The 12,798-nt window shown below is 39.3% G+C and overlaps 1 protein-coding gene across 2 annotated transcripts in view; it reads right to left on the minus strand.

Moving 5' to 3' along the window:
• NELL1 (NEL-like 1 (chicken)) overlaps nt 1-12,798 on the minus strand; it is a 1,108,018-nt gene that overhangs the window by 40,920 nt on the left and 1,054,300 nt on the right. The window contains exon 16 of one of the 2 annotated variants that reach the window (XM_006892008.1): nt 2,566-2,706. The exons of the other annotated variant lie outside the window; for it this stretch is intronic. Within the exon in view, the coding sequence (XP_006892070.1) occupies nt 2,566-2,706 (141 nt within the window). The remainder of the gene's footprint in view (nt 1-2,565; nt 2,707-12,798) is intronic. 2 annotated transcript variants of the gene reach the window in all.

The raw sequence follows: 12,798 nt of genomic DNA on the forward strand, positions 1-12,798 counted from the left end.
TATTATTTTTCCCCTCCCCTACCTCTGTGGGGTTTAAAAACCAAGGCCTTTAGGTAGACTTCCACCCTAGGCAAAGGCTCAAGGACACCCACTCTTGGGGGTAAAAGAGCAATAATACACGTCAAACATGACCCCCCAAACTTCCCTTTACTTGCCCATTAGGATGGCCATCTCAATGAGCAAAAAGCCAAGCTCCCAGATTGGTCTTCTATTCCACAGGTCTTCCAAGCTTATTTTTCTTCCTAAACTAGATGCAACTGGAAAACTCTATAAATGTACAGAAATTATGGTACTTACAGAACAGAGTTCTGTACAGAAATGATGTTAGTTATAGAACAGAGTTTAGGTCTTTTGTGTAAAACTTACTCTTAGTCATAGTTGACTTGACGTCACTTAACCACTACCAAGTGAAATGAGTGCTGTTATATATGGAGGATATAACACTCTTCCACTTTGTACATCACTCTTTGTCAATGTGCAGTATGAAGCAATCTGGGTTGCTATGATGCTGAACCTTGTACCCTTCGGGTATCAAATACCAGAATGGTTTCCCAATGTGGATAGTGTTTGGTGGTGCTCCCAGTTGTAAAACAGGTTTGGAAGCAGGGCGTGGCATCCACTTTCTAAACCACATGCCTCTGGAAACTCTATGAACTGGGAGAAATGACGATAGTTACGGAAAGACATTAGGTTTTTTGTTCATAGAAGTTGCTATGAGTCATGTCTGACTCAATGGCAGTCAACAAAAACAACTTTTGTCTGTCTTTCCATTGATATATACATCATGTATTTGCTTTTACATCAAGCCTCATCCCTTAACAATACTATGATTTTATCTACTCCTTTTCAGCTACCATCTATTTATAATGGTTGTACAATACAGAAGTACTCAGAAATATGGTAAGGAAATCTAAAGGCTACCATTTTTCTGAAGTCACAAGTCATTACTGTAATATTAAAGGAACATTGATGAAGTCCAGGTAGTTATTGATCAGGCCTGGGTAGTTACTACTAACATTTAAGACAATAAGAAGTAACTTTTACTGAACAATTAGTCAATATTCACAACACCCACGTGTGTGTAAGCATTGTTTCCAATTTACAAAAGAAGCAATGTAGACACAGATAAGAATTCACTGAGTGAGTTAGAAAGTAGTCAACAACAAGAGAAGGAGAAGAGTAGGAAGCTGTATTAAATCTGGCTCAAGTGTCTATATGACTAACTACTGTGTCACATTCCCCTCTAAACGTCACAGAAATTCCAAGGTTATGGCAAATAAATGATACTATGTGTCCATCATTGCTTAATTCATCATTGCTTTCACACAACTTCACTGGAGAAGTTAGAAAATGACAAAATGAATATCAGAAGAGATCTTTAGAGAATAGCTATGCAGTGGGTAGAGTCCACATCTAAAAAAGTAGAAATCCTGCTTTCAAATTCAGCAGAATTTGAAATCCATTAGGATATTAGGAACCCATTATCAAAATTCTTGTGTTGCAGCTCTGTCCGAATAAATAGTAAGAAATTCAGTTCAACAAACTCAACTCATTGCCATTGAGTCTGAACCGATTCACAGCTGACTGCCCAGTAGGTTTCAGAAGCTGTAAATCACCTAGATGGAGACTGTACATGTTTCTTTCTGGGAGCAGTTGGTGCATCCAAACCATCTGCCTTTGAGTTTGACTCAAATGCAACTCTTTCTCCACTTGGCCACTGCTGTTGTTATGATCCATCAAGTCACCTAAATAAGAGCTCCTTCATAAGAAATTAGGGGAAATCATACCATAAGAAATAATTAGATTGGCCAACATTATTACAGAAATAATTATAAATATTTTGTCAGTTCTTTAGATTTAATGAAAGTTGAAACATCTTAAATGCAAAGGATTGCACTTGTTAATTTTCTGGTTTTAGAATTTAATAGAATAAACAGAGCAACAATTAAAAGAGACCATCTGAGAGATAATGATGGCGGTTGTAGGAGTTATAATAAGGTTAGCATAACTATAACACATTAGTGCCTACATTCCCAGCTTACCAATTTTAAAAACAAATATACTTAACCCTAACGATAATATATATGCATTATTATCCCCATTTTCACATGTGCATAACTGCAGACTCAGATAGATGTAGTGATTTTTGCAGTAGTACAAGAACTGGGTTAAAAATGAAACTTTCTAATGCTCTGGTCAACAATATTTCTCCTATTCAAAGCTGCCTCCCAACCTGTTAAAAATTCAGTAACCCATCATGTTTTTTCTTTGAAAGACTGAAACCCTGTACATACAGCCAACACTTAACTTCTCTGACTGCCCTAGTTTTTGTATAAAAAAAGATAAAACCTAATACTTCAAAATTCTTAGCCTTCTCCCTAAATTGTAGAGGTAGAAAATGAAAACCAAACCAAACCAAACTTGACTTAGCTAGTAGGTAGCCAAATGTTCTTAGGTAGTAGGTAGTTGTAATTTAGCACTGGGCACTGCACAGGGTCCTCTGAAGGTAGTCCCTCCTGTGAAGGTCCAGGAGGACAGAGGGCATCATGGCAGAGAGCTGCTTACCAACACAGGATTCCCCGGACAGTGAGTAGGTCCCATCGTCATGGAAACCGCTTCTGCACTCACAGTGGTACCACCCTGGCAGGTTAACGCAGCGTGAATGGTTGTGGCACTCAATGATCCCCTCTGTGCACTCATCAATATCTGCCTCAGAGAAAAACACAAGCCCACCAGGACATTAATTTCTTTACACATCTCTCAGTAACTACCTAAAACATATGATGTCAACATATCAGTTAAAATTGGTTATTCATCTCTGATAAAATGTTGGAAGATAAATCTAACCTCATTTATCTTCCAGAATCCAGACAAACAGAGAGCTTCCCTCTGCTTTCTCATGTAATGAATGAGAGCTGATGGCTATGACAATATTCTAAACCTGTGAGACGGTAGCTTTGGAATCAACCAAAACCAAAATAAGGACATTTAGCACAGTTGTGGTATTTACTGTGCATGATTTTCTCAGATTCAGAATTTCCTAAATAGTGATCCCAGATGTCATTTGGTGTTCTTTGAAAATGTCTATAAATAAATGCATGCTCTCTGGTGGCACAGTGTGTTAAAAGCACCTGCCTGGTAACTAGAAGGTTGCTTCTTTAAATCCACCACTCAGTCCTCAAAAGAAAAACAAGGCAGTCTGTTTCTGTACAGATTTACAGCTTTGGAAACCTTGTCTTTGCTGTCAACTTGATTCTAACTCATGGAGACTTTTCACCAGGTTTCCGCCGGCTATAAATCTTAGCAGGCGAAGACTGCCTCATCTATTCCTGTGCAGCTAGTGGACTGGGACCACCAGCCCTTCAGCTGGCAATACAAATCATAACCCATTATACTACCGGACGTTTTTTATTTTGTCCTGTAAGGTCACTATGCAGTGGAATCAGCTCGAAGGCAGTGACCAGTGCGGTATGTTACAAAGAAGCTTGCGAAACACTGGCTTCAATTGTGTGAAATTGCTGTAAGTGTTGTTTTTCTTTAGTTGTTAGCTAAAAGACTTACAGTATTACTTACTATGGCCTGTAAAGCTCTGAAGGGAAAAGAATACTATGTATTAGTTCCCAAATTTGCCTGATTGCAGAATGCTTTTTTCTTGGGATAGTTTTAACATTTTGTAAGACTAATGTTCTGTCTGTATAATATGTTTTGGGAAATACTGTCCTGTTTCAACACTGTTGTTTCGCTTGGAGACTTAGTTTACGATACACTCTTTGCGGTGGAAGCCATTCCAACTCACAGCAATTCTCTCCAGCCAGTTTCAAAGGCTTCAAATTTTAACAGGAGGGGATTGTTCATCTTTCTTTGTGGAAGCTCTGGTGAGTTTGAAACACTTGGGATGTGAGGCTCTGCCACCGGGAAAGGAAATCAGAAATCTCCATGCTTGTCATTCTTGATGACAGGAATTCTTCTGGGCTTTGTTTACGCTCTGAGAACTAACTTTTCAAGATCAGCCAATAGCTATCTCAGACATAGATCTTCTCACCCAGAGCGTTGCTCTTTGTCAACATTAAGACAGACAAGATTCTCATTGTAACCACAGTGCCAACTCTTTCTTACAGAATCTGTACTTTCAATTATTGCCTGGAATGCAACTATTATTATTATTATTATTTAGAATCCTCTCATAATTCACTGGGAACATCTGAACTATGGCACTCTTGTATGAATAGAAATTTAACACTGGGAAATAACACACAATGAACATATAACTGTTTGTGACCTTGTTGTAGCCACCAGCTCAGGGGACAATCAGCTACTTGAGAGTCCATTCTGCCTTGACAAGTCCTCAGCTGTCCATCTGGTTTGCATCCTGACACTCTCATCTCACACTTTAGAATGTAAGTAGAGATAAAAGGTTTAGTTCACATACTCTGGAACTCAGACTTTGACTTTTGCTGTCATATGACCTCTGTGTCCAGTATGAATTTAATTATTTGGCTTTTAGCTTCCCTTAGGCTTCTATATGCCAGAATTCATCAAGACCCAATGTTTTGAGCGTACCTTCAGCAACCACAGCTAGTCTGTGCATGCATTAGCTATACAACCCCAAAAAACAAATTATCTACAGCTGCATACACTACCACTGCCAACATTTCACAGGTCTATGGCTCTCTAGAAGTTTAGGTGGCACAGCTGCTAGCTAAAAGGTCTATGATTTGAACGTTCCAGCCATCTGCTTCTGTAAATATATGCAGCCTTGGAAACTATGGGATGGTTCTACTCTATCCTGCGAGTTATTAGCATCTGAGGTTCACTACTAGTTGGAATCAGCTCAATGATAGTGGGACGGGTGGTTTTCTGGGATAGGCCTTGAATCATTAACATTTTCAAACACTGACTAGGGAATGTGCAGTAAGGTAGGTATCATCCTGAACTTGGAGTTGGAAAGCTTTCCTGCTTAAGGTTGCTTCAGTTGCTGACAGTTTACTAGAGAAATGTGGACTTTGATAAAACCAGAATACAATCAATTCCTTTGGAGTATAATCTAAACTAAAGGCCCTTATTTAATGGAAGATCTTTAATTTAACATAACACGGGGTATTAAGAGATACAAAATGGACCAATATTTAGGGACGATATCTTTAGATTAAAAAGAGAAAGAAAAAGTGCTGTCTTTCAATGTGTGTGTCCAAGTGTCCCAATGGCTGATTTTGCAGAAGTAGATTGCTAGGCCTTTCCTTTGTGACACACACATCTATGTGGACACAAACCTCCCACCTCTCAGCTGTCAGCAGAGTCTTAAATGTCTGTACCACTCAGGGGTGCAACCCCTTCTTTACCTCAAGCTGAAGGGTGGTTCTCTGCAAGACAAAAGGAATGCATTCTCCCTCGGACCTTCCATTCCCCAAACTCACTGAAAGGCAGTCATGATTACTACAGACCTTGTATCTTGCTTTCGAGAATATTCTGGGTAACAACTATCTAGCCTTGGTTAGATAGGAAACTACTGTTGTTATAGCCTGTCAAGTCAAATAAACTCACAGCTGAGCCTACTGTGGGTTTACAGAGGCAGTCAATTACATGGGATGATATAGGCCATCTTTCTCCTGTGCAACAGCTACTAAACTAGGAAATACAAAAGCAAAACACCTCAAACAACCAAAGTAAATTTATGGTCCCGTTTGCAGGGATGAATTATTCAGGATGGCTGATAGTTTAAATTCCTGGCCTAGTGGCAAGAAGCCACGCTGCAATCCCAAAAGGTGCTTGGTTTGAGGCTATCAGCTGCTCCATGGGAGAAGGATGGGTAATCTCCTCCTGTGTGATTAACTGCCTCTGAAAAACTACCAGAGGGTCAACAATGGGTCAGTTTTGACTCTGCGGTACGTAATAACAACAGCAACTCACTTTCAAAACCTTCTTTTGGAGGGTAACTATCTAAATAACTCCTCCAGCCTGAAAGTCTGCCAAAGATTTATACTAAAAACAGGGCTCAAGAAGGTCCCACAAGTATTTTATGTATCCACAGTTCTCTATCCCCAAGCTTCAACGATGAGCAAGGCCATTTGCTCATCATGAATTCCCATTACTCAGCAGGACTGACGATAGCTGTGAAGCATACAGGGATTCGCATAGCAAGTGAATAAAATCAGACATTTATAAATCTACTACTCCCCCAGAGACACACTAGCAATTCCCTGGATGATTTGAAAAATGAGAAAAGTTGTGGAAATGCCTTTTGCCTGGGAGCAGTAATTCTAGCAGCAGATTCTAGGACTCTCTGGGAAGAACCAGTTCTCATCACCCGGTAACAAGGTTGTACATTTCTGCTCTCTATGCAAGGAGCTCTGGTGGTCTAGTCTGTAAGGAGTTGTGTTACTAAGCTAAAGAACAAGCCCCTTTGGCAGTTCGAATCTATAAGCAACCTGGTTAGAGAAAGAGGAACAAACTCCTCCTGTGCAATTTATAGCCATGAAAATGAAATAGAGAGTCAGCTATGAGTTGATTCCAAGTTGATGGCAATGAGTTTGAGTTTTTGATGCAAGGTCTGAAATTATTTTAAAAGCTACCACACTGCAAAAGAGCTCTTATCCTGCAGTGTGTAGTATGTTGGGTAACTAACCAGAAGGTCAGAAGCTTAAATTCCAATCTGTTCCATGGGAGAAAGGTGGGCTATTTATTCCTATAAAGATTTACAGCCTTGGGAACCCAGTGGAGGACTACAAGTTGCAACTGAATCTATGGCATTGGGTTGCATACTGCAATGGAGAGGCTCCTATGTTTTCTTCATGTTCCTCTGACTGGTTGTTCCTTTTGTTTATGTAGCCACAGTACTAAAAACAACTACAGCTGACCCCAATACAGAAAACACCTGGAGGCTATTCAGTGACATTTTGGGGACCTTACAAAATGATAAATTATAAAACCCAGCCCCAGCGGGGTTGTGGCTGTCTTTATCCTCACAGATTTGTTTCTTCCCTTCCACACTTGCCATAGGCAAACAAGTAAGACAGATGTTCTGGAAATGGGGTCTCAGTGAGTTCACAATGGAATCCTACTCTCTCACCCAAGGAATTATGATAAATCACAGGCAGCACTCGAGGTATTAGCTATCCCAAAGGAAACAAAAAAGAATTTTTCCTTCCTGCAGAAAGCCCGAGGTTCCCCCCCCCCTTTTTTAAGATTTCAGTGTAACACAACAGAGACCCTAAAATGAGACAGAGGATATCAAAGGAGGTAAGAGGAGTGTGTATTTTTAGTTTCTGAATCACCAGTGCCACGTGTCTACTACAGATCAAACAGGCAGGCCACATAGCTCACAAATGGTAATACCAGGTTCTCATACGAGCCAGCACCAATCCTTCTCATTTCCTGTCTTCTTAGTGATGGATCAAGAAGACTTACATAAAGGTAATGCATTTATTCCATTTCTCATCTGTAAAATAGGGTAATATGGTTGTTGTTGTTGTTGATTGCCATCGAGCCGAGCATGACTCATAGTGACCCAATGAACAAAAGATTTGAAGCCTTTCTGTAACTATTGTCATTTCTCAAAGTTCATAGTTTCCAGAGGCATGTTATTTAGGAAGTGGAAAATAGGGTAATAATAGTATATGTTTTAAGAAGCTCTAGTAGCTTAGTTCCAGTCATCATTTTTTCTTTTATCAGACACATCTTGATAGCATATTTGATCAATTTTGCACTGAAAAATTTGGTAAACATTTTGAATTTCCTCCTCTATGGTGTTAGCTATTGGCATGTATATTTGAATAATAGTCATTTTAACCGGTCTTTCTTGTAAGTATGGATAATATACTGCCATTCAACTTGTACTTCAGGATAGAACTTGAAAGTTTCTTTTTAACTATGAATACAACAGCATTTTTCTCCTGCTTTTCATTCCTGGTATGGTATACTCATTGGAAACAATGTACAATGGTTGGAAATTACAGACGCTGACACAATTGAGGCTGGAAATAGAAGGACTTAATTTTGTACAATTAATGATTTATTTATTGCAAATATCTTTTCAAAAAGCACAGTGACTTTACACACAGACCTCACCAGATGTAATACATAGGAATCAAATTGATTACATCTGTGGAAGGAATCATCTGAAATGCTCAATATCAGCAATCAAATTCAGTCCAGGTGCTGACTGTAGAATAGATCATCAATTACTCATGTGAATGCTCAAATTGAGGCTGAGAAAAAGCAAAACAAGTCCTTGATAACCAAAATATGAGCTTGAGTCTATTCCACCCGAATTTAAAAATCAACTTAAGAATAGCTTTGATTTATTGAATACCAATGACTGAGGACCAAATGAGTTGTGGGATGACATCAAGAATATGTGGGATGATAGGGAGCTCTGGTGGCCTAGTGGTAAGCAAGAAGCTGTTCTGCAATCCTGAAGGTACGCAGTTCAAATCCACCAGATGCTCAGCTAGAGAAGGAGGGGCAATCTCCTCCTGTGCCAGCTAATTCCAATTCAACAGCAAGAAAAGCGGGGGTGGGGCGGGGAGTGGAGAATATGTGGGATGACATTCAAGGACATCAGCAAGAGACAGAAGATCACCACAAAGAGGAGAAAGAAAAAAAAAATTAGACATGGATGTCCTAAGAGACCCTGAAAATTTCACTAGAGTGTTCATATGCCAAGACAATGGGAAGAAATGTTGAAGCAAAAGAGCCAAATAGAAGATTTCAAAGGGCAGCTAGAGAAATCAAAGCAAGATATTATGCAATGTGCAGACAGCTAGAATTGGAGAACGAAAATGGAGCTAAAATAACTGAAATTCAAATTCAAGCTTTGGGTTGCAATATTTAGACATGCAATGAGCAAAATTTTGAATGACTCAGGAAGTGTCAAAAGAAGGTAGTGAGAATACACAGAATCATTATACCAAAAATAATTAGTTGACACTAAAATATTTCAGGAAGCATCATAGCATCAGGAGCCAATGGTAATGAAAGAAGTCAAGCTGGACTGAAGGCATTAGAAAAAAACATAAGGCCACAGGAATCAATACCAACAGGTATGTTTCAAATGACAGATACCGCTCTGAATATGATCACCTGGATGCTTCAGGAAATTTGGAATAAATCTACATGGCCAACTAATTGGACAAGATTCATATTTATTCTTATTCCCAAGAAAGGTGATCCAATAGAATGTATAAATCATCAAACAATATCATTACTATTACATGCAAGCAAAATACTGTTGAGTATCATTAAAAAATGGCTAGAACAGTACATACAGAACTGTCAGAAGCACAATCTGGATTTAGAAGAGACTGTGGCATCAAGGATAGCATTGTTGATGTTAGATGGATCCTGGCTAAAAGCAAAGGCTATCAGAAGAATGACTATTTGTGTTTTATTGACTATGCAAAGGCATTTGAGTATGCAGATCATAACAAATTATAAATAACTGTGATATTAAGGGCTTATGTTCAGATCTTTTGTTCATAGGGTCGCTATGAATCGCCTAGGACTCGAAAGCATTTAACAACATGTTCAAAATGGCTTTCCTAGCCATTGAATTTGACTTTGCCTGGTGGATGAGTGGGAATATGCAAATAGGGGAGATTAGCCTAACAAGGGGATTGGCTAGTCTCACCAATCCACAAGGAGATTGGCTAGTCTCGCCGTTAAATTGATTGGATACAGCAGCAGAATAGGAGGAACTTCACCACCAGTAAAGAAGCAAGAGAATGTAACTTGTCCTTCAGGACCAGAGATTCTTGTGCCAGACAGACTAAGGCCTAGGGGGGAGGAACCTTACCACCAACAAAGAAGCAAAAGAATGCAACTTATCCTTCAGAACTACAGATTTTTGTGCCAGACAGACCAGGGCCTATGGGAGCAACAGACATAGAGGCCACAGTAGAGAACTAGAGACCTGACACAAAGCAGAGTTGAACTTGGGACACAGACCCATATTTAAAAGCCTTCTACCAAAATGTGTTGGGGGACTAGGGAGAGAAGAGCCATAATTAGTAGGACTGAGAACTTCATAACAGTAAAGCCACGAGGCTCAAGACTGAGGCACATGAGGGCACATTTCAGAAGATAACCTGACTGTAATTTTTGTGTTGATGATGCTGTTGGCAGTGACAGTTGTCCTTTGTGAAGGTGCTAATTGTCAGCTATGGTCATCCACACATGGTTCTCGCTCTTTTTACACTAACATTGAGAAGAATGGGAATCCCAAAACAATTATTCTCATGTAAAACCTATACCTAGACTTCAGACTGTCTCTGGGTACCAGTGTTAGATTAACCCTTTGAACTCCAAAATTTATGTATGCTCAAAACCCTTAGAGAAAATTTTGAAGCTTTTAAGGCATATTTTCCTTTATACTTTAAATAGCATTTGCTGTTGTAACTATGTGCTTATTGAGTCAAGATTGACTCATAGTCACACCTCCAGCAGGTTTTCAGAGGCTATAAATCACATAGAAGGAGACTGACCATCTTTCTGCCTGGAGCATCTGATAGATTCAAAGCACTTGCCCTTGGGTTGGCAGAACAACTCCTTTTCCACTAGGCCACCAGACCTGCCTGAAATAATCTCTAGAGTACTTTTAACACATAACACAATATATATGCTATATAAATATAACCTTTGAGGCTCCTTCTTAGCCTTTGAAGGATTGCTTTGCCTACATAATTGCTTTTCTTTATGAATAGTTTCAATTCACAACTGACTGAATCCACAGAAGCACAACACTAGATATGGAAGGCTAAATGTAAATATTTTTAAAATATTTCTTCATTATTTTTACTAACACAAATACAATCTTGTTTTTAAAAACATACAAGAGAGAACTCAACAAAAATGCAGAAGAATTAAACTATACAATTAGTGACCCTAACCTCCCAGATGTATTTATGCTACCTCACCCAACCCAATTTGATCTTTTCTCAAACACACATGGTGTATTCTCCAGAAATGATAAAAGGAAAAGTAAAAATTAAAAACACCAACATAATATTATTTTCAGACTATAATGCCATAAAACTAGAAATAGTGACACAGGGTAAAGAATTAAAAAATAAAGCAAACCCTACCTATGTGGAAGAACATAACATATAATGAGTAACAAATAATGTGAGCACTACTGGGTAACAGATGAATTAAAAAGGGAAATGAAAAAAATCCCTCAAATGAGTGAAAATATGCCAAAACCTCTGGGATACAGAAAAATCAGTCCACAGGGGGCAGTTCATAGCAATAGGCAAATACATTAAGAAATTAGTAAAATAAACTACTAATATAGTATCTCCAGCAAATAGGGGGGAACCACAAAATGCTACTCCCAAAGCCAAAAGAAGAAAGGAAGTCTTTAGTATGAGAGCTGAAATCAATGCAACCCACCCTAACTCTAACTCCAACTCTAATCAACAAGAAGACCAGGAGATGGTTCTTTGAAAGGGTCAATAAAATAGACAAAACACTGGTTAACATAACAAAAGAAAAGAAAGAGAACACACAAATAAGTCAAATAACAAATGAAAAATAAAACATCAAAACAGAATCAATTAAAATTAAAAAGATAGTAATGAAATATTATGAGAAGATATATGCTGAAACTGAGGAGGACCTGAAGCACTTGCTGCAGAAGATCAACAACTGTAGTCTTCAAAATGGATTGAGTCTCAACATCAAGAATACAAAGATTCTGGACTATTTGGCAGCACCATGATGGGTGGAGAAGAGATTGAAGTTGTTAACAGTTATAGCTTCTCCACAATCAACCTTTGGCACTAGCAGTTAGGAAATCAAAAGGCAAATTACAATTGGTAAATCTGCTGTCAGTGACCTTTCCAGAATACTGAGAAGCAGTGATGTTAGTCTAGAGACTAAGGTGCAACTGATCTAGTCCATGATCTTTGCAATTATTTGCTATGCACCAGAAAGCTGGATAAAGACAAAGGGTGATAGAAGGAGAATCAATGCCTTTGAGTTGTGGTGCTGGAGAAGGGTCGATGCCTTTGAGTTGTGGTGCTGGAGAAGAGTCTTGAACATATCATGGACCACCAAGAAAACAAATAGGTCTGTCTTGGAGAGGGTGAAGTCCTTGGAATCTAGGATTTTGCAGCTCCATCTTACATACTTTGGGCATGTGGCCAGGAGGGACAGATTCTTGGAGAAGAACATCATGCTTGGAAGGGTGAAGGGAGAGTGCAGGAAAGGAAGACCCCAGATGAGACTGAATGATACAATAGGGCAATGGGGGTAGGTGTATCAGAGTCGATGAGACTGACTCAGGACAAGGCAGTCATCAGAGCTATTGTACCTAGAGTCACTATGAGTTGCAGGTGACTTAATGGCACAAACAAAAATGCCCTTACAAATTTTTAAGTCTAGAGGACATGAACAAATTTCTAGAAAAGCATACCCTATCCAAATTGACATTGACAGATGTAAAACACTTGAACAGCCTCATCACAATATAAGAAACTGAGTAGGTTACATAAAAGCTTTCCCTCAAAAAATTTCCTGGTCCACATTCGTGAGCTCGTTCCTTTCTGCTGGAGAACGCTGCCGAGGAAGCATCGCAAAAGAGTTTATTCCCACCGCCGCCATGTCGAAGTCAGAGTCTCCTAAAGAGCCCGAACAGCTGCGGAAGCTATTCATCGGGGGGCTGAGCTTCGAGACGACGGATGAAAGTCTGAGGAGCCATTTTGAGCAATGGAGGACGCTCACGGACTGTGTGGTAATGAGAGATCCAAATACCAAGCGCTCCAGAGGCTTTGGCTTTGTCACATACTCAACTGTGGAAGAGGT

This window comes from Elephantulus edwardii, unplaced genomic scaffold (assembly GCF_000299155.1).
Source record: "Elephantulus edwardii isolate Elephantulus edwardi_28Jun2011 unplaced genomic scaffold, EleEdw1.0 scaffold00109, whole genome shotgun sequence".
In the NCBI taxonomy this organism is placed as follows: domain Eukaryota; kingdom Metazoa; phylum Chordata; class Mammalia; order Macroscelidea; family Macroscelididae; genus Elephantulus; species Elephantulus edwardii.